General features: G+C 46.8%; 1 protein-coding gene across 1 annotated transcript; it reads left to right on the top strand.

Moving 5' to 3' along the window:
• Nucleotides 1-519: 519 nt before the first annotated feature.
• Nucleotides 520-22,847, top strand: espl1 (extra spindle pole bodies like 1, separase; the record flags this gene model as incomplete). The annotated part of the gene is made up of 31 exons (XM_084173050.1): nt 520-606; nt 803-1,105; nt 1,245-1,988; nt 2,113-2,214; nt 2,415-2,526; nt 2,746-2,873; nt 7,625-7,824; nt 11,449-11,691; nt 12,199-12,343; nt 12,563-12,722; nt 12,993-13,132; nt 13,975-14,109; nt 14,279-14,395; nt 14,542-14,713; nt 14,999-15,124; nt 15,502-15,658; nt 16,251-16,360; nt 16,490-17,634; nt 17,809-18,229; nt 18,409-18,561; nt 18,681-18,894; nt 19,126-19,322; nt 19,846-19,973; nt 20,155-20,277; nt 20,568-20,717; nt 20,860-21,027; nt 21,251-21,355; nt 21,462-21,577; nt 21,684-21,767; nt 22,074-22,238; nt 22,398-22,847. 31 exons carry the CDS (start codon nt 520-522, stop codon nt 22,597-22,599), a joined length of 6,552 nt encoding a protein of 2,183 aa, XP_084029176.1. The 3' UTR covers nt 22,600-22,847.
• Nucleotides 22,848-22,945: the final 98 nt, after the last annotated feature.

The following is a 22,945-nucleotide window of genomic DNA, read 5'->3' as shown; positions in this document are numbered from 1 at the left end:
TTCGCTATATTGTAAAAATTCATTAAAACAAAAATTTGATTTAACGAAGATAAATTGAAGAAATGGGCGGGGTTTATGACTTTGTGGCTGTGAAAACCAGTCAGGTAGGGACCAATCACAATGGGAATACAAAGCATCATGTGATTGGTCAATGACGAAACTGTAGACGTTACACTGAATTACATTCCTTGAACTACATTACCCAGCGAGACTTCCGTAAGTATGCGGATGTGCAATCTGATTGGCTAGATATTTATTTTAAAATACAGTGCGCGAGTTTTCGCCTTTGAGTGTTGTGGTTGTCATTTCACTTTTTAACCTTTTACAATTCCTTTTATTTGTAATAATTTAGCAACTCGTTAGAACTGTCAAAGCAAAGGAAGAAGTACAAGACAAGACGATAAATTGTCGGTTTAACGTGGTAAGTAGCTAACGTTAGCTAGCTTTCTTATGTTACCGTTAACTGCAAAACTAGCTATTCGCTAGCTAAAATATGCATTAATTTCTTGTTTTGCAGATATGAAAATGAAGTGCTTAAAGGTTGACGAATACATCAAACGGACAGTTTGTCCAAAAGAGACAAGAGTTCTACATGAAGAATTAGAGGTGAGTATGTTTTAGCTAACGTTAGCACAATTCGCTAACCAGCTAACTGTTAATGTTAGCTAGCTAGCTTACTAACTACATTTTTACATTTGAGTCATTTAGCAGACGCTCTTATCCAGAGCAACTTACAGTTAGTGAGTGCATATATTTTCATACTGGTGTTGCTAGTTAATAACTTGTCCTGTATTTCCTACAGACTTACATGAAAAATGGACCTGGGCCACAAGGTCGAACATTGTGTGATCGAGTTATCAGGGCCTGTAACCACCAACTTGGAGTTGGGCCCCCGGACAGTGACCATATTGCTGGACTCATAAAGCTGGTGGAGCTTGCCCTCCGAGGGTATGACATCTCAGGGGAGCTCGGTGTGCAAAGCACCCCTTTGTATATGGAGAAAATCACCTTTCACATACTCAAGAAACTGGGCTCCTTGCGAGTGTACCATCCATGTAGCTCCTTGGGAAGCCTACTCTACCAGAGGCTGGCTCCAGCTCCACAGGTAAAGGATGGATGGTAGCTTATTAGAATACAGTACTTCCTATTATAGTAACTGTAGTCAGCTGTTTTTACATCATCTGTGAGTATGTCTTCTCAATCTCTTGTTGAATGTGTCTTCCTTCCTCTTGTTTGCCACATAGACAGAAGACTACTGTGTGCTTGTACGCAGCTGCTTTGCAGTACTGTGGAATGGACTGTCTGCAGCCCAAGACGGTGCCTGCCTAAACCCCAGGGACAAGCTCCGATGCCAGATGCAAGCCCTGAGCTTCCTGCTGCTGCTGGACAGGGAGAGAACCTCACCCCCCTCCTGCTCCAAAACCCCCATATACGTGGAAGACGCCCTGGCTGAGTTTGAGAAGGGCTGTGGGACCCTGACTAAGGAGGATGCCACATTGATCCTGCAGGAGACCCACCGTCACCTCCTGTCCCCCTGGGCTGGGGGACGTGGCGGGGATGGGGAGCCCTCGGGGCGGCCCTGCCTCTCTACACTCTGTGAGGTGGTGCTGATCACCTCAAAGCTTCTGTCTAAGGCAGGTTTCTGGAGCCTGGCTGCAGGGCTGGTGGGCGGAGCCCTGGGAAAGGTCAGGAACTCTGCAGATGGCCTCAGCCCAGCTCTGGTGCTTGGCAAGCTCGCAGTAGACATCCACCGCTCCATGAGCTCCGAAGAGGAGAGCGGACAGGCTTTTACAGAGTGTGCCCGGGCCCTCCGGTCTCTCCCTAACACCCTTGGGGACCGGGAGGCCCATGTGATCCTGGAGGGGTGCAGTCTGGTGGTATGGGCAGTGGAGGCAGGGCAGAGCAAGGGGCTGAGTGGAACTGTGCTCCTGGCCTGGTTCTCATTTCTGGAGGAGCATCAGGAACTCATGCAGAAGAGATTACAGAAGGTTAGTGTCATTCACTCATCATTGACCAGAAAAAAAACATTAGGGAACATCTTTGCTGTCAAAGATGTCAGTGATGTATGACAAATGATACATAATCATCTTGTGTGTGTGTCACCCCGGACAGGATTTGGTATCTCAGTCTGAGGAGAGCCGACTTCAGCAGTCCCTTTGCTTCAGCATGTACCAAGGCTTTGTGTTTGCTTATGAGAGCATGCTGGCCTCACAGGTAAGGAGGGTTTCACCCCAAACTAGATTTATCCGTAAGTTAGAGGAGTACAGTTTCAGTAGCTGCTAGTCGTTGGGTGTTCACATTTAACTCGGGTCTCGGGTTTAGCCCTGGTCTGTCAGCGTAGCTAGTAAAGATATTTAGATTTGACATGTGCATTATTTGACTGTTAATGCATTGTTTAATATATTGTGTTGTAGCTGGAGAATACTGAGACACTGGACAGAGTACTGCTGTACTGCCAGGCAACAGCAGGCCGGATGATGACTGAAATACGCAAGCTGCCCAGTGATAACATCCTCATCAAAGCAGGTACACTAACTGATAGCTCTGATTTGAAAAGTTTACAGGCTTCTCACCAGAGTGCTCTGCAGACGTTTTATGATAACCATTGGTTGCTCACCATATCATTGTATGCTCTTGTGAATTTGTGCCTTTGACATGAAATCTATGTTATCGGTCATTATAATCATATTCTCCCTCTTGCTTCCCTGTCTGACTGTGTGTCTCTGTGTCCCTTAATCTCCGCAGTGACCGCGGTCAGTAACCTGGTGTGTGGTCTTTATAACCGTCGGCTATACGACCAAGCCTTCACCCTGGTGGAGATCCTGTGTCAGGAGCTACGCAAGAACTGCCCCCCCTCTCTGTCTGTGGACAGGGTAAGATACCCACCCGCTATCTAATTGGTTCACTATACATACAGTGGGGGGAAAAAAGTATTTAGTCAGCCACCAATTGTGCAAGTTCTCCCACTTAAAAAGATGAGAGGCCTGTAATTTTCATCATAGGTACACATCAACTATGACAGACAAAATGAGGGAAAAAAATCCAGAAAATCACATTGTAGGATTTTTTAATGAATTTATTTGCAAATTATGGTGGAAAATAAGTATTTGGTAAATAACAAAAGTTTCTCAATACTTTGTTATATACCCTTTGTTGGCAATGACACAGGTCAAACGTTTTCTGTAAGTCTTCACAAGGTTTTCACACACTGTTGCTGGTATTTTGGCCCATTCCTCCATGCAGATCTCCTCTAGAGCAGTGATGTTTTGGGGCTGTCGCTGGGCAACACGGACTTTCAACTCCCTCCAAAGATTTTCTATGGGGTTGAGATCTGGAGACTGGCTAGGCCACTCCAGGACCTTGAAATGCTTCTTACGAAGCCACTCCTTCGTTGCCCGGGCGGTGTGTTTGGGATCATTGTCATGCTGAAAGACCCAGCCACGTTTCATCTTCAATGCCCTTGCTGATGGAAGGAGGTTTTCACTCAAAATCTCACGATACATGGCCCCATTCTTTCCTTTACACGGATCAGTCGTCCTGGTCCCTTTGCAGAAAAACAGCCCCAAAGCATGATGTTTCCACCCCCATGCTTCACAGTAGGTATGGTGTTCTTTGGATGCAACTCAGCATTCTTTGTCCTCCAAACACGACGAGTTGAGTTTTTACCAAAAAGTTCTATTTTGGTTTCATCTGACCATATGACATTCTCCCAATCCTCTTCTGGATCATCTAAATGCACTCTAGCAAACTTCAGACGGGCCTGGACATGTACTGGCTTAAGCAGGGGGACACGTCTGGCACTGCAGGATTTGAGTCCCTGGCGGTGTAGTGTGTTACTGATGGTAGGCTTTGTTACTTTGGTCCCAGCTCTCTGCAGGTCATTCACAAAGTCCCCCCGTGTGGTTCTGGGATTTTTGCTCACCGTTGTTGTGATCATTTTGACCCCACGGGGTGAGATCTTGCGTGGAGCCCCAGATCAAGGGAGATTATCAGTGGTCTTGTATGTCTTCCATTTCCTAATAATTGCTCCCACAGTTGATTTCTTCAAACCAAGCTGCTTACCTATTGCAGATTCAGTCTTCCCAGCCTGGTGCAGGTCTACAATTTTGTTTCTGGTGTCCTTTGACAGCTCTTTGGTCTTGGCCATAGTGGAGTTTGGAGTGTGACTGTTTGAGGTTGTGGACAGGTGTCTTTTATACTGATACGAAGTTCAAACAGGTGCCATTAATACAGGTAACGAGTGGAGGACAGAGGAGCCTCTTAAAGAAGAAGTTACAGGTCTGTGAGAGCCAGAAATCTTGCTTGTTTGTAGGTGACCAAATGCTTATTTTCCACCATAATTTGCAAATAAATTCATTAAAAATCCTACAATGTGACTTTCTGGAAAAAATTTTCTCAATTTGTCTGTCATAGTTGACGTGTACCTATGATGAAAATTACAGGCCTCTCATCTTTTTAAGTGGGAGAACTTGCACAATTGGTGGCTGACTAAATACTTTTTTCCCCACTGTACTACCGTTCAAAAGTTTGGGGTCACTTAGAAATGTCCTTGTTTCCATGAAAACATACATGAAATTAGTTTGAAACGGAAATATAGCTAAATGTATAGGAAATGTAGTCATTGACAAGGTTAGAAATAATGATTTTTAATTGAAATAATAATTGTGTCTTTCAAACTTTGCTTCCGTCAAAGAATCCTCCATTTGCAGCCATTACAGCCTTGCAGACCTTTGGCATTCTAGTTGTCAATTTGTTGAGGTAATCTGAAGAGATTTCACCCGATGCTTCCTGAAGCACCTCCCAGAAGTTGGATTGGCTTGATGGGCACTTCTTACGTACCATACGGTCAAGCTGCTCCCACAAAGCTCAATAGGGTTGAGATCCGGTGACTGTGCTGGCCACTCCATTATAGACAGAATACCAGCTGACTGCTTCTTCCCTAAATAGTTATTGCATAGTTTGGGGCTGTGCGTTGGGTCATTGTCCTGCTGTAGGAGGAAATTGGCTCCAATCAAGCACCGTCCACAGGGTATGGTGTTGCAAAATGGAGTGATAGCCTTCCTTCTTCAAGATCCCTTTTACCCTGTACAAATCTCCCACTTTACCACCACCAAAGCACCCCCAGACCATCACATTACCTCCACCATGCTTGACAGATGGCATCAAGCACTCCTCCAGCCTCTTTTCATTTGGTCTGCGTCTCACAAATGTTCTTCTTTGTGATCCGAACACCTCAAACTTCGATTGGTCTGTCCATAACACTTTTTTTCCAATCTTCCTCTGTCCAGTGTCTGTTCTTTTGCCCAACGTAATATTTTATTTTAATTGGCCAGTCTGAGATATGGCTTATTCTTTGCAACTCAGCCTAGAAGGTCAGCATCCCGGAGTCGCCTCTTCACTGTTGACGTTGAGACTGGTGTTTTGCGGGTACTATTTAATGAAGCTGCCAGTTGAGGACCTGTGAGGCGTCTGTTTCTCATACTAGACACTAATGTATTTGTCCTCTTGCTCAGTTGTGCACCGGGGGCTCCCACTCCTCTTTCTATTCTGGTTAGAGCCAGTTTGTGCTGTTCTGTGAAGGGAGTAGTACACTGTGTAGCCTTCATTTCTCAAAACAAGAATAGACTGAGGAGTTTCAGAAGAAAGTTATTTGTTTCTGGCCATTTTGAGCCTGTAATCGAACCCACAATTGCTGATGCTCCAGATACTCAACTAGTCTCAAGAAGGCCAGTTTTATTGCTTCTTTTATCAGCGCAAGTTTTCAGCTGTGCTAACATAATTGCAAAAGGGTTTTCTAATGATCAATTAGCCTTTTAAAATGATAAACTTGGATTAGCAAACACAACGTGCCATTGGAACACAGGACTGATGGTTGCTGATAATGGGCCTCTGTATGCCTATGTACCGTAATTTTCGGACTATAAGCCGCGCCTTTTTTCCAATTTTTCGACCCTGCGGCTTATATAACGGTGCGGCTAATCTATGGATTTTTACAGCTAACGGCCACTAGAAGACCTCCTAAATCTATGGATTTTACAGGTTACAGTCCACCAACTTTAACTCTATGGACTCTATGACCGGTCCGCGCCCCCCTCTTTTAAGCGGCGGGCTCCAGCAGGAAAAGCTGGAGGCCGGAAAAGAGTGAGACAGGTAGCGCGCAAAAGTAAAAGTGGAACCGAGAGTGGTACGAGAGACAGAACGAGAGCAAGACACAGACATTACGAGAGCGAGACAGTTTGTCTCTTTCCCGACAATCCCCTCTGTGCACAAACCCTTACATATGGTAATTAACATAAAAAAACCTGCGGCTTATAGTCCAGTGCGGCTTTTATATATGTACACATCATTCAATTTAGCTGCTGCGGCTTATACTCCGGTGCGCCTTATAGTGCGGAAAATACGGTAGATATTCCATAAAAAATCAGACGTTTCCAGCTACAATTGCCATTTACAACATTAACAATGTCTACACTGTATTTCTGATCAATTTGATGTTATTTAAATGGACAAAAAATTGCTTTTTTTTCAAAAACAAGGACATTTCTAAGTGACCCCAAACTTTTGAATGGTAGTGTGTGTATATATCTATCTATCCTAACTATCTCTAAAGAAAAATCTAAAAGCAAAATGTAAAGTGTTGGTCCCATGTTTCATGAGCTGAAATAAAAGATCCCAGAAATGTTCCATACATACAGTGGGGAGAACAAGTATTTGATACACTGCCAATTTTGCAGGTTTTCCTACTTACAAAGCATGTAGAGGTCTGTAATTTTGATCATAGGTACACTTCAACTGTGAGAGACGGAATCTAAAACAAAAATCCAGAAAATCACATTGTATGATTTTTAAGTAATTAATTTAGATAATTGTGGAATATCAAGAAGCTGATTAAACAGCATGACCATTCCACAGGTGCACCTTGTGCTGGGGACAATAAAAGCCCACACTCAAATGTGCAGTTTTGTCACACAACACAATGTCACAGATGTCTCAAGTTTTTGAGGGAGCGTGCAATTGGCATGCTGACTGCAGGAATGTCCACCAGAGCTGTTGCCAGATAATTTAATGTTAATTTCTCTACTATAAGCCACCTCCAACGTCGTTTTAGAGAATTTCACAGTACATCCAACAAGCCTCCCAACCACAGACCACGTGTAACCACGCCAGCCCAGGACCTCCACATCCGGCTTCTCAACCTACGGGATTGTCTGAGACCAGCCACCCGGACAGCTAATGAAACTGAGGAGTATTTATCTCTGGAATAAAGCCCTTTTGTGGGGAAAAACTAATTCTGATTGGCTGGGTCTGGCTCCCCAGTGGGTGGGCCTATGCCCTCCCAGGCCCACCCAGGGCTGCACCTCTGCCCAGTCATGTGAAATCCATAGATTAGGGCCTAATATATTTATTTCAGTTGGCTGATTTCCTTATATGAACTAACTCAGTAAAATAGTTGAAATTGTTGCATGTTGCGTTTATATTTTTGTTCAGTATCGTTTTTGGTGGGTGGATGGCTTTCACGTAAAGTGCTTGGAGACTTGCAAAAAGTACTATAAAAAACACAAATTATTACAAATGTAATTTGTTTCTATTATGTAATCTGAATAGTAATCGATTTCCCCTTCAGGTGAGCCGGGCCTTCATGCTGGCGGTGCAGAGTTCGAGGCGTGGTAGTCATCTGGAGCGGGCGCTGGACTGGGTCATCCTGTGGCTGCAGACCCTGGGGCCGGGGGAGCGGCTCACTCAGCACATGACTGAACCCGTGTCCCTGTGGGTCAAGACCAAGGCTGACGCCGCCCGGGCTGGGCAGGAGGACACACGCCTCAGGTAGGCTACACTCAGAGACGTGACCGAGCCAAGAACTCTCCTCTTCACACTGAAGAAACACACTGGATCTTACTCATCTCACAGTGCATTCCTTAAAACATTGGATGGGAGATGCATGCATGCATACATACATACATACATACATACATACAGTTGAAGTCGGAAGTTTACATACACTTAGGTTGGAGTCATTAAAACTCGTTTTTCAACCACTCCACACATTTCTTGTTAACAAACTATAGTTTTGGCAAGTCGGTTAGGACATCTACTTTGTGCATGACACATGTAATTGTTCAAATAATTGTTTACAGACAGATTATTTCACTTATAATTCACTGTATCACAATTCCAGTGGGTCAGGAGTTTACATACACTAAGTTGACTGTGCCTTTAAACAGCTTGGAAAATTCCAGAAAATGATGTCATGGCTTTAGAAGCTTCTGATAGGCTAATTGACATCATTTGAGTCAATTGGAGGTGTACCTGTGGATGTATTTCAAGGCCTACCTTCAAACTCAGTGCCTCTTTGCTTGACATCATGGGAAAATCCAAATAAATCAGCCAAGACCTCAGGAAAAAAATGTGTAGACCTCCACAAGTCTGGTTCATCCTTGGGAGCAATTTCCAAACGCCTGAAGGTACCACGTTCATCTGTACAAACAATAGTACGCAAGTATAAACACCATGGGACCACGCAGCCGTCATACCGCTCAGGAAGGAGACGCGTTCAGTCTCCTAGAGATGAACGTACTTTGGTGTGAAAAGTGCAAATCAATCCCAGAACAACAGCAAAGGACCTTGTGAAGATGCTGGAGGAAACGTGTACAAAAGTATCTATATCCACAGTAAAACGAGTCCTATATCAACATAACCTGAAAGGCCGCTCAGCAAGGAAGAAGCCACTGCTCCAAAACCGCCATAAAAAAAAGCCAGACTACGGTTTGCAAGTGCACATGGGGACAAAGATCGTACTTTTTTGAGAAATGTCCTCTGCTCTGATTAAACAAAAATAGATTTGTTTGGCCATAATGACCATCGTTATGTTTGGAGGAAAAAGGGGAGCGGCTTGCAAGCCGAAGAACACCATCCCAACCGTGAAGCACGGGGTGGCAGCATCATGCTGTGGGGGTGCTTCACAAAATAGATGGCATCATGAGGAAGGAAAATTATGTGGATATATTGAAGCAACATCTCAAGACATCAGTCAGGAAGTTAAAGCTTGGTCGCCAATTGGTCTTCCAAATGGACAATGACCCCAAGCATACTTCCAAAGTTGCGGCAAAATGGCTTAAGGACAACAAAGTCAATGTATTGGAGTGGCCATCACAAAACCCTGACCTCAATCCTATAGAAAATGTGTGGGCTGAACTGAAAAAGAGTGTGCGAGCAAGGAGGCCTACAAACCTGACTCAGTTACACCCGCTCTGTCAGGAGGAATCGGCCAAAAATATTGTGGGAAGCTTGTGGAAGGCTACCCAAAACGTTTGACCCAAGTTAAACAATGTAAAGGCTATGCTACCAAATACTAATTGAGTGTATGTAAACTTCTGACCCACTGGGAATGTGATGAAGTAAAAGCTGAAAAATCATTCTCTCTACTGTTATTCTGACATTTCACATTCTTAAAATAAAGTGGTGATCCTAACTGACCTACGACTAGGAATTCTTACTAGGATTACATGTCAGGAATTGTGGAAAAACTGAGTTTAAATGTATTTGGCTAAGGTGTATGTAAACTTCCGACTTCAACTGTACATACAGTACCATTCAAAAGTTTGGACAAACCTGCTAATTCCATGGTTTTTCTTTAATTTTACTATTTTCTACATTGTAGAATAATAGTGAAGACATAAACTAATAACCAAAAAAGTGTATCAAATCAAAATATATTTGAGATTCTTCAAATAGCCACCCTTTGCCTTAATGACAGCTTCTTTAAAGATAAAGAAAAACCCTTGAATGAGTAGGTGTGTCCAAGCTTTTGACTGGTAGTGTACATACATACATGCATACATACATACATACAGTGCCTTCGGAAAGTATTCAGACCCCTCAATAAAATGAAAAAAATCCTCAGCAATCTACACACAATATTCCATAATGACAAAGCGAAAACAACAGGTTTTTAGACATTTTTGCAAAAGTATTATTATAATAAACAGAAATACCTTGTAAGTATTCAGACCCTTTGCTCTGAGACTTGAAATTGAGCTCAGGTGCATCCTGTTTTCAATTGATCATCCTTGATGTTTCTACATCTTGATTTGAGTCCACATGTTGTAAATTCAATTGATTGGGCATGATTTGGAAAGGCGCACACACCTGTCTATATAAGGTCCCACAGTTGACAGTGGATGTCAGAGCAAAAACCAAGCCATTAGGTCGAAGGAATTGTCCGTAGAGCTCAGACAGGATTGTTTTGAGGCACAGATCTGGGGAAGGGTACCAAAAACATTCTGCAGCATTGAAGGGCCCCAAGAACACAGTGGCCATCATTCTTAAATGGAAGTTTGGAACCACCAAGACTCTTCCTAGAGCTGGCCGCCCGGCCAAACTGAGCAGTCGGGGGTGAAGGGCCTTGGTCAGGAAGGTGACCAAGAACCCAATGGCATCTCTGCAGCACTCCACCAATCAGGCCTTTATCGTAGAGTGGCCAGACGGAAGCCACTCCTCAGTAAAAGGCACATGACAGCCCACTTGGAATTTGCCAAAAGGCACCTAAAGACTCTCAGACCATGAGGAACAAGATTCTCTGGTCTGTTGAAACCAAGATTGAACTCTTTGGCCTGAATTCCAAGCGTCACGTCTGGAGGAAACCAGGCACCATCCCTACGGTGAAGCATGGTGGTGGCAACATCATGCTGTGGGGATGTTTTTCAGCAGCAGGGACTGGGAGACTAGTCAGGATCGAGGGAAAGCTGAACAGAGCAAAGAACAGAGATCCTGGATGAAAACCTACTCCAGAGCGCTCAGGACCTCAGACTGGGGTGGAGGTTCACCTTCCGACAGGACAACGACCCTAAGCACACAGCCAAGACAACGCAGGAGTGGCTTTGGGACAAGTCTCTGAATGTCTGGAGAGACCTGAATATAGCTGTGCAGAAATGCTCCCCATCCAACCTGACAGAGCTTGAGAGGATCTGCAGAGAAGAATGGGAGGAACTCTCCAAATACAGGTGTGAAGCTTGTAGCGTCATACTCAAGACTCGAGGCTGTAATCGCTGCCAAAGGTGCTTCAACGAAGTACTGAGTAAAGGGTCTGAATACTTATGTAAATGTGAAATGTCTTTTATTTTTTTTATTAGCAAACATTTCTAAACCTGTTTTTGCTTTGACATTATGGGGTATTGTGTGTAGATTGATGGGGGGGGGGGGGGGGGGGGGGAGAGAAACTATTTAATCCATTTTGCAATAAGGCTGTAATGTAACAAACATTTGGAAAAGTATTTTCGAAGGCACTGTATACCATACACGCTTTCAGACTCCAAAACAATTTCTACAATGTTTTCAGCGTAGGGAAGCCTGACGAAGATCATTTACACTTGTGAATGTTTGATAAACTCCTCTTTACCCCTTAAGAGATCCCATTAGAGTATGACTGTCCCTGTGCTGTTGTGTTGTCAGGACCCTGCGTGATGGCTTTGGGCCTGACGTCCCTGACGAAGGGGTGATGCTGTGCTTGTTGGAGGAGGAGCTGCGTGCCTACAGGGAGGTGGCAGGGGACAGCACTCAGGAGCGCTACAACACCCTGTGTGACCTGTTGGACATCTGCCACGAGGACAGCCACCACACACACCTGCGTGCCATCTACCTGTGTGAGATGGCCCAAGTGGTGTGCTTCCAGGACTTCAGTGAACAAACAGACTGGTAGGACAAAGGACACTATACTGCTCTACTGTGGAATGTCAATACTATTGTAGCTTATACTGCTTCAGCCCCCCCCCTCACCCCCCCCACTTGTTTTTACACTGCTGCTACTCGCTGTTTATTATCTATGCATAGTCATTTTACAAATTACCTCGACTAACCTCCGCACATTGACTCAGTACAGGTACCCCTTGTATATAGTCTCGTTATTGTTATGTAGTTTTCTTGTTACTTTTTTATTTGATTTTTGTACTTTAGTTTATTTAGTAACTCTATTTCTTGAACTGCATTGTTGTTTAAGGGCTTGTTGGTTAAGAGCTTGTAAGTAAGCATTTCACGGTAAGGTCTACACCTGTTGTATTCGGCGCATGTGACAAATATAATTTGATTTGACTGATAGGATACAAATACAACTCAACTGTGGAATGCTATTAATATAACTTCTACTGACGTGCTTTAGTAGTTCTTCAGCAGTTTACTTTATTTTTTGTTGCGTTGCCATGGCAGCTCTGCTGTTGATTTTACCCACGAGGCCCTGAGATTGCTGGAGGAGGAGCCAGAGACGGAGGAGAATGCTGATAGGCTGAAGGACGACAAGGCCCACGCCTCTCTGTGGCTGTATGTCTGCACCCTGGAGAAGAACCTGCAGGAGGTGGGTGCTAATGAGTTTGAAGAGATTTAATTTCTCCTTATTAATCATGAAATCTAGGTTTCACCCCCTTACAGCATAATCTTAAATTTGACATTGAAATTGCTAGCCTTTGTTTCCTGTATATTCTCAGTTGAACAGATCATGTGTGGTTCTAGATGTCTGATAGCCTTTTTATTGATTCGCTGCCATTTTTATATGAGCCACTCTTCCCTTGACCAGGCCATAGATAAGGAGAAGAGGCTGCAGAATGTGCGGGAGCAGGCAGGGGGCGTCACCAACCCTGTGGAGACCAATGACCTGGATTACGAGGACAAGCAGAAGCAGCAGGACAGCAGCCTGGTGTACGAGGGCCTGCGCTTCAACCTGGCTGCTGAGAGCAGTAAGGACCTTCTCTTTCACATCATAATCAACCTTGTCCTTTAGAGCACATTTAGATTGACGTTCACTGTATTCTTTACATTGGCGGTATTTGGCTCATACAACCTGCAGTTAGAATCCACCACGTGCCTATGCTGGATTCCACTTCCCATAGTTGTCATTGTATGAGTCTACATGGCGGCTTGACCATTGCTGTTTCCCTCCATTTCTTTTCCTCACTCAGTAATGAGTGAATTACTGAGTGTTTACGTGTGTGTGTTTTTCTACTCAGAGTTGTGCCAGCCTCTTGACAAGGCTCTAGGGGAGTGGGCCTCTCTACTGCAGGGGAACAAGCTGCCCTCTGTAAAGAACCCTAAACAGATCTGCACCTCCATCGCCCTCACAGCTGCCCTCTACAAACTCATGGGCAAGGTAACACTAACACCTGACGCTTCTACACACTGTGGTCCTTGACAGTGCTAGTATTTACTTACTAGTATCTGCTTCCTATTCGAGCCCATATGACTGGCCCTACATACAGTCTGAACTGTTGTTCCATCTTCCAGTGTTTTCCATTAGCGCCGGCCGTCGGCTAATTAGCCGGTTTAGGCTAATTAGGCTACCCCTTCCCCTCAGAACAGCCTCAGTTCGTCGGGGCATGGACTCTACAAAGCGTCCTCCTCTCCTAGCCCCTGAGAAGGGCTGTGAACTGTTGTTGTGTCCTCTCCTAGCCCCTGAGACAGGCTGTGAACTGTTGTTGTGTCCTCTCCTAGTCCCTGAGACAGGCTGTGAACTGTTGTTGTGTCCTCTCCTAGCCCCTGAGACAGGCTATGAACTGTTGTTGTGTCCTCTCCTAGCCCCTGAGACAGGCTATGAACTGTTGTTGTGTCCTCTCCTAGCCCCTGAGACAGGCTGTGAACTGTTGTTGTGTCCTCTCCTAGCCCCTGAGACAGGCTATGAACTGTTGTTGTGTCCTCTCCTAGCCCCTGAGACAGGCTATGAACTGTTGTTGTGTCCTCTCCTAGCCCCTGAGACAGGCTGTGAACTGTTGTTGTGTCCTCTCCTAGCCCCTGAGACAGGCTGTGAACTGTTGTTGTGTCCTCTCCTAGTCCCTGAGACAGGCTGTGAACTGTTGTTGTGTCCTCTCCTAGCCCCTGAGACAGGCTATGAACTGTTGTTGTGTCCTCTCCTAGCCCCTGAGACAGGCTATGAACTGTTGTTGTGTCCTCTCCTAGCCCCTGAGACAGGCTGTGAACTGTTGTGTCCTCTCCTAGCCTCTGCAGGCACTTGAGGCCTACCAGTTGGCTTCTGGCCTCTCCTGTCGCCTTGGTGACGCTCAAGGCCGTGCCTCCTCCCTGTGCCACTCTGCCAGGCTGCTGCTGGAGCTGGGTGCCCCTGAAATGGCACAGGTAACCCACCTGCTGATTTAAATGTTTACATTTGAAATTGTAAGCAGTCAAGAACGTCATGTAGTGAATGTTACCCCTAGATACTGTGTTCCTTTGTAATGTGTATGTTTATTAGTAGCGTGTTTGTTTTTGTTTAACATTTCAATACTGTGTGTGCGTGTGTTTTTAGGCCCAGCTGGAGGAAGCAGAGAATTGTCTCACCCCCGATCCCAACACTGGGGGTCCCTCCCTTCTCTCTGTGCTGGCCACACTGCTGAGGGCTCAGCTCTGCTACAGCAAAGGACAGGTACATACACACACAGTATTAACCACATTACAGAGGGAGCTCACAAAGCGAGAGCACAGGTGTTGCTACCATCTGAGTATACACTAACACTTTTTTTGTCATGAGTCATCCATTAACTCTATCCCCTTCTCTCCATATCTCCCCAGGTGGCGCAGGGTGTGCCTTACCTGTGTGAGGTTCTGAAAGAGGTGGGAGAGCAAAGGCACTCTAAGAGCTGGTACCTGCTGCGTGCCCGGGCACTACAGACCAGTAGTGCCTACCTGAGCCTGGACACAGCCACACTGCCACCAGCACTGCGCCAACGCATCACCCAACACGGTGTGCGCCCTTTACTACTCTTAGTCTAGACCCTTCAAACTCAACTCTGGACCTCAAAGCCAGTTCCACTGCATTTTTTCATTGTTCCCCTCTAATCAGGGCTGATTTAGACCTGGTAGGATTTAGCTCTGGACCTCGTAGGATCTAGACTGATAGATGGCATGTCACATTTCATTTGTAAATGTCACTGTTCTTTGTGCGTTATTTAAGTATTTCCTTGATAAATGAAAGGCTAAGGTCACTTTTGCCGTTTGTCATGTTAGTGTGTGACTGTGTGTGTTGCAGGGCTGAAGACCCCAGACACTGCCCTGTATGAGAGCCTGAAGCTTCTGTGTAGTCTGCTGGTGACTCTGGTGGGGAACGGCCTGTATGGAGCCTACAGCAGCACTGACACACGTTTCATAGACCAAGGTACTGTACGGCTGGCAGCTTCCGCTTGTTCTGAAGGGTTAAATATATTTCTCAGTGGGCCTCGAGCTTTTAATAGTTGCCTAAATTAAATAATGTTTTTAATGGTGAACGAGCATTGCGCCTTTTCCTTTTCAAAGATTATCTAATTATTTGTTGGTTGCACCTTTACTTACTTTGGTTGAGTACCCTCCACTTCTTGCCATCAGTGGGCCTTATAGCCGTTTGGTGTCTAATCAACATGACTCAGGTAAAGCTGTAAGACTGGTCTACTCGTGTCTTTGTACTTTTCCCACACGCCCACCCCAACCTACCATGTCAACCCCCATCTGAGGTAGATGTCAGTCTATCATCTTTGACCCTCGACCCTCCTCTCCTAGGTGATAATCTGGTGTTGAAGTGGCAGCTGCTGTCTGAGCTGCTGGGCTGTTCTGTGAGAATGGTGTCAGTGAGGAGCAGCAGTGGAGCCGTCCACGAGGCCAAGCTCCAGTGTCTGGAGGCCCTCAAACTGGCCACCAAGCTGCAGACCCTCAGCCAGTAAGTGTCTCTCTGCTTCCTCCATTACAGGAGGAGTTATCAGAATTCCAAAAAGTTATAAGAAATGATTTTTTAAGCCCCTATCCATGCAGTCGTTTTCATTGTATTTTTAAATCACTGTATGCCTAATAAAAATTGTTTATTTAGTGAAAATAACTCAAATGCTTTTAAAATAATTTATTTCACTGAGCCTCCTTTAGCTCTGATAGTGTGGGCGTTAGGAAACAAATCTAAATATATTTACATACTCAGCCCTAATTGGTTTATAGGATGGTCTAGAGCCTACCGCCTTACCCAGATGAATGGTCATTGCTCTATTATAATCAGATCACATTGTGACGTCATGATGTGGGCCAAATTTTCCATCCCACATGAACAGGCTGAAATTTCAGGCATTTTATTAAAACAGCACTTCACAAAAAGGGCATTATCATTTTCACAATTTCAGTGTTATTTTTTAAAATTGGAAAATCATGTTTTTAACTACACTGCCTCTTTTTAATGTTGTCTGTATTTTTTGTGTCTTTTGTATGTGCATAATATACAATACATTCTTGGGGGTTTCAGAAACTCATATTGTGTGTGTTTGTAGGTGTGCCGAGCTGCTGGTGATAAAGGCTGAGCTGGAGCTGATGAAGGGGGAGAGGGAGGAGTGTGGCTTTGACCTGGACAAAGTCAGGAACCTGCTGGAACTCTGCACCGGTACTTCAACTGCACCTACATATTCCAATGACTGTTTACGGATTATACATAATGTTGGTAAAAGCGTTTGAGTCTTGCTGCCATTCTTTGTAACAATACCACTGTCAACCCTCTTCTGGACTCCTCTAGACTTTACTAATGGGGAGCAGAAGCCAGAGGTGAGGATCCAACCGAGGAAAAGCCGTCCGGCCCCGAAGCCAGAGTCTCCCCTCCCCAGTGGTGAGGAGGACTGTAAGGCCTTCCTGAGCACCCGCTGGTTCCCCAAGGAGCCCATCGAGAGGGATCTGGCCAGCTCCCCTCCCCTCAAAGCCAGGGCCCAGCGCTGGCTCTCTTCCCTGGGCCATGGGGCCGACTGCGACTGCCCCTGCTGCTCCGAGCCCAGCCTGGGCCGGGTGACTGTTCGCTGGGCCACCACACAGGCCGACCTGGCCCTCCAGCTAAGCCCCACAGAGGTCCGAGCCAGCCGTAACCTCCACCTGGCTGCTCTGGCCCGCTGCAAGAGCATCACTGTCAAGATGGCCACCAAACTGACCAAGCTCTTCCCCCTCAAGACCCTCCCACCCAAACCCTGTTTGCTCCAGGACCTGGTGGCACGGGTGTACCTGCGCATTGCCATGTCAGGTCTGGAGCTAAGGCTGGGGAAGGCTGTAGGTACCTGGAAAGTCCTAGAGGCTGGTTTGGCGTTTGTGGCCTCCAAACCCTCTCCGGAGCTGGGGCCCTTGAGGGCCGGGCTGCTGGGGATCAAAGCTCAGGTCTCCTGTCTGGCCCTGGCCACCCAGAGAGACTGCCCCCCTGAGGAGCTATTTTCTGCAGCCTGGGCCTGGAACCCTCCACCCAAAGGAGCTGTGGAGGTGGACCACAAGCCCAAAACGCTACCCCCACCAACCTTGCTCAAGAAGTCCAAAGACCCAGTGGTCACGGCTGCTAAAGCTAAAGACACCAAGAAGACCAAAGACCACATCCCCAAGATCAAAGTGAGTTTCTCCTCCACCAAGGGCCAAATGTCTCTGGTCCCCAAAACACCTGTGGTGGTCAAACACTCCAGGGCAAAGTCGTCTGTGGGGGAGCTCAGCTCATTTGACTTCAACACAGAGGTGCCCACAGTGGCCTGCACCCCCGTCCAGAGGGTCAAGGCGCCCTCCTCTGCCAGGCGAGGAGCAGCCAAGGTCGCCGCTAATCTGCCCTTCCAGGTCTATGAGGAGCAGTCACCGTCTCTGGATAAACCACAGCCTGTACCTGCAGCCCCCAAACGTACCAAGAAGTCTCGCTTTAAGGTACACATAGAGGGCAGGCTGCAAGACCATAGCATTCCTCAAGACCAGATTATTCTTATTTATAGTTCTAATGAATGGATTGTATGCACAGATGAAAATTGGTATGGTGATTTACCTATTAATTGTGGTGTGCGTGGGTGTTGGCCAGGAACTCATTTTTGTCTCCTGGTATAGGTGGAGTTCAGTGATGAGAGTGACACTGAATCCAACCCCAAAGTGGAGCTCAAAGAGAAACCAGTGGTCTCCAAAAAGCGCATCACCTCCACCAGGGCACCCCGTGCCCCAAAACCAGTCCCAGCCCCTGACCCCCCTGCAGAGAAGGCCCCTCCCAAGAGGGGCAGGAAGAAGAGCACTGCCGTCCCCCTCTCCTGCACCTCTTCTGAGGACGAGCTGGCCGCCTCTGTGTCCTTCTCCTCCCAGTCTGCCCCGGACAGGAGAGGCAGACCCAGGAGACAACAGCCTGGGACAGGGGGACACAGTGAGGCGCCAGAGAGGATGAGGACTATTGAAGAGGAGATGGATGGGCTTAATATGGACTCCAGTATTGAGGAGCTGAGGGCGTCAGACACCGAGACTGAGGAGAATGGTGCAGCCAGTAAGAGAATAGTTCATGTTGTGCGTATATTCCATAGACTAGAACTGCCTGCCTTCGCATGTAGTGGGCACCCCGGTCAGGCTCTAAGGAATGGGGTCTTGTATTATACTGTAATTTATTATACTGTAATTTAATATCACTTTTTAACCAACTGTATTTTGCCTATTCTCTGTCTACAGGCATGGTGTTGGACGGCCCAGACACCGACTTTGAGGTCCTGAGGAGGGACCTGTGTGGTGATAGAGAGCGAGACTGTCTGTCTGAGCTGAGGAGTGAGGGTCACCCAGGGGGGGCCCTGCAAGCCCACCTCCCTCACTCTAACACTGGGCCAGGTGAGGCTGACAGCAGCACCTTGTACAACGCTAATGAACATGGTTTTAGGGTGAATAGGAGTGCTCAGTTTGAACCTAACCCTCTTTCCCTCGTTCTCCTCTCTCTGTTCTCTCCATAGACGGTCTCTCTGTGGAGGCAGTGCAGTCTTTGCTTCGCTCCGCCTGGTTGGCCCTGCAGCATTTCCCCCCGCCCACCCTCTACCCCCGCCTCTGTGGCCTGCTGGCCCTGTCGCTGGGGCAAAGGGATTCTGTCACCACGGCGATGCTCCACACCCAATCCCTGGGTGTGACCTCCCGCCATCACATGACACGACACCTGGCCAATCGCCTCAAGTAAGTCATCCATACTTTCCCTGGCCCAGTCTGAAAACAACCCCTAGGATACCCCTACTATATTCGCAGATCTGAAGGAACGGGATACATGTAGGTCTAAACCAATAGGAGGCTAGGTGGAGCCATCAACATACTGCTTACACCATTCTGTCTCCCTCTTCACTTTCCTTCCCCCCTTCAATCCTGTGTGCTTGAAGATGAAATGATTCCTTTGTTGTGTCCCTCCTGTAGAAAGCTGAAGAAGAGTTCGTCTGAGCTGGCAGACCGACTGGGTTCTCTGAGTCTAGAGGAGCCCCAGACTGGGAACCCTATAGAACAGAGACTGTCCCAGCTTGAGAAAATATTTTCCTTCCCCACAGCTGAGCCCTCTGTCTTCCCACAGCAACACTGCCAACAGTTCATCACACAACTGCAAGACCTCCCCACCGGTACCACTGGCAGATTTCAAAATGTTTTATTATGGCAAGAATGAAAAGAAAAATGTAGTTAATTTATTTCAGTTCAATAACATTGATTATCAGGGTTAACTCGTGTATTATCAGGGCCCCGTGTAGCCCAGTTGGTAGAGCATGGCACTTGCAACGCCAGGGTTGTGGGTTCGATTCCCACGGGGGGCCAGTATGGAGAAAAAATATATATAATGTATGCACTCACTAACTGTAAGTCGCTCTGGATAAGAGCGTCTGCTAAATGACTAAAATGTAACTCAGGACTTTGCCATGGAATGTGACCTTCAATTCCATTACATGTAGGAAAGGATGGAAATTAAATTGTATATTGAAAAGTGCCAATATACTGCCTATTAGGATTTTTCAATTCATGCTGGAAGATTACATGGAATTGACCCCAACCCTGAAGTCCACAGCCTGTGGAGTAGATAGACGGCAATGGATGTGTGGTGTTTTTGTAGTGGCAACAGTGATGTGGTGATACTTTCTGTCCCCTCTTTAGGGGTGACTGTGTGTGTGTTGTCTGTGCTGGGGGTGCACCCAGGGGAGATGGGGGACACCATCCTGCTGTCCCGGCTGGAGAGGGGCTCCGATCCCGTCACCGTCCGCATCCCCACGGCCCAACGAGAGGTAGGGGATGCCCCCCCGCGGGTACATAGACACACATTTATATTATCCTTGTATTCTCTCGCGCTCTATTTCTCTCCTCTCGCTCTCTAAACCTTTTCTAATTTTCTCAACCTGGGTTTCTACACAGTATGTTTAAACGCATACATTGTGAGTGACCTCTGTCTTCCCTGTGTATCATCAGCACCCTATTAGCTGGCTGGTGCAGGAGATGGACAGTGTTCAGAAGGAGCAGAAAGCTGTGAGCTGTGTGTCGGAGAAGGCCAAGTGGTGGGAGGGGAGGAGGGCCCTGGACGCACGCATGGAGGTAAGATTCGCTCAGACTGGTGGGAAGGAAAGTACATCTGGGGTTGGGTGAAAAGTGATCAAGTAAAATGAGAGGGGTTATGTTGCTGCATGAAGCATATTCATTCCAAAACTTATGTTGAAGGAATGCTTATACTTTAGATAAGATTGAAGGTGGATAAGATAAATAAAGTAAATGCAAAATGGTGTGGTATTGATTACTACACATCTATTTATGGTAATGCGAATTTTGGTATGTCTCTAAACATCCCTTTTGTCTCTCTCCCTCACTTTTTCTCTCGCTCTCCTCAGAGACTGCTGGAGGAGATGGAGGGGTTGCTGGGTTGTTGGCAGGGGCTCCTCCTACCCCTGACCTCTGACCCTGAGCTGTCTGTCCAGGCCAAGCACCTCCAGAAGACCCTCGCTGCCTGGGGGGCACAGACCTCGGAGGAGATGCTGAAGGTGCTGCTTCCACATGCCTTCCCGTGTATTGTCACAAAGTGCTTTCACCATAACCAGGCCAAGACTCCAAAGAGCGAGCACAAGCAGAGGCACATTGGCTAGGAAGTACTAAAATAACTTATTTTAACCCTGTGTGTTCCAGGCTGTGCTGTCTGCCTCTCCTCTGCTCTCTCAGTCCCAGCTGCAGTGGTTTGCCCAGGGAGTGTGTGTGGAGCGGGGGAAGCAGTTTGTGGACCTTGTGCAGACCGCTGCGGCTGTACTGGCAGACAGGCCCGAGCCACAAGGACACGTGGTGCTCCTCTTGGACAAGGTCGGTTTCTCTCGCACTAGTCTTGCACACAAACACTTTCTCACCACCCTATCCAACACTCAAGTCGACTCGTGTTCCTAGCAAGATCAACGTACAAAGCAAAAAGATGCACTTTCTTTGTGTAGAGGATTGAGGAGAATCTTGCATGACGTGAACACATTGCCTGTGAGTGTGACTATTGTGATAAAGCCAGGTGTAACGTGTGTCTTGTCCTCTCCTGCAGTACCTCCAGAAGCTGCCATGGGAGAGCATCTCCTGTCTCAGGCCTTGCTCTGTCACCCGCATGCCCTCTCTACATTCACTGCTGGGCCATTGTGCTCTAAAAGAGGTCAGACCACACACACATTTGGATTGGCCAAATGTATAACACAAAGATTAGTTGGTAAAGTTTAATACTGATGCCTGCACGTCTCTCTTTCTGTCCTGGCCCTCAGTCTGACCCTGGTTGTGTCCTGAATGGAGGTGTGGACCCTAAGCAGGTGTTCTACGTGCTCAACCCTGACGCCAACCTGGGAGACACAGAGGAGCGTTTCAAACAGTCGTTCACCAGGTGAGTGCAGCACCAACAGCACTATTTCGGAGGGCTTTAATTGTCTTCCTCATCTCTGTGTCCTTTAGAATGTGATTAATCTCTGTCTCTCTCTGTCTGTCCTAAGTGAGCAACATTGGCAGGGTGTGTGCGGGGTGGCTCCTGACCCAGATCAACTGCAGGATGCAGTGACTGCCAAAGACCTCTACATGTGAGTCTAGAAGGAAGTGAAGTGTCCTGTTATGGAGAAGCGATAGTTATCGTTCACCTGTATGACAGCCAAGCATACCCTACCCAAATGCCTTTAGGCTTAGTTGTCAATTCATTGCCTTATTACACACACAAATGTAGTTTAACATGAAGCTTGACTGTCTTTAGTGTGTGTTGTCTACTTGTCTTGCATTATGCTAGCTGTGAGATGCTTTGAATTGGTGTCACAATTCACCAGATCTTAACTTGTTTCTGATTACTTGGGTGCTGAAGAGTCTGGCTCACATGCCTCTCACTGTCTCTGTAGTTACGTGGGTCATGGGGCGGGAGCGCGGTTCCTGGATGGGCAGAGGATCCTGAAGAAGGAGATGAGAGCTGCCTCCCTTCTCTTTGGTTGCAGCAGCGCTGCGCTGGCTGTTCGAGGGGAGCTGGAGGGGACAGGAATCATCCTCAACTACCTCATGGCTGGCTGGTAAGACTGGCGCACATACCTGTAAAGATTGAGACACACCAGGCTTTCATCGGTTTTATTTTCTCCAGACAGTAACTAAAAAAAGTCCTAGATTAACTTGCCTGTCTGTGTGGTTGTGCCATGTATATCATGCCCATCTGTCTCCTCTCTGGCCTGCAGCCCGTTGATTCTGGGGAATCTGTGGGATGTGACGGACCGGGACATTGACCGCTTTACCAAGGCTCTGCTGGAGTCCTGGCTGTCTGCAGGTCCCGGGGCTCCACTCCTGGACCACATGGCCCTGTCCCGCCAGGCCACACACCTCAAACACCTCATAGGGGCAGCACCCGTGGTCTACGGCCTCCCCATCCATCTGCGCTAGGATAAGAGGACATCTTGCCAAACACACACAAAGCCATTGATCCCCAATACATGAAGTGGATATGATTTTAAACTTGTCTGTATTATCTGCTTCACAAGGCTGCCTTCTTAAATGTCAACTAATGTTGGTGATCCTTTGTTTTTAATTTTGGATATGGTGAATCGTTTAATATATACTGAATGTTAATGCATTGTGTACATAAATGTATTAAGTAATGCTTGTCAATAAAAATGCAGTATTTGCCAACCAATCCCTGTGCTTTGGTGTTGAAAGGAATTGCATTTATGCTCCAGCTCAGTAGGGGGAAGTATGTCACTACATCTGCACCTTTGCAATGGAAAGGGCG

Source organism: Coregonus lavaretus (assembly GCF_964263955.1).
Source record: "Coregonus lavaretus genome assembly, chromosome: 12".
Taxonomy (NCBI): Eukaryota; Metazoa; Chordata; class Actinopteri; order Salmoniformes; family Salmonidae; genus Coregonus; species Coregonus lavaretus.
This window is presented reverse-complemented; position numbering and strand designations above follow the sequence as displayed.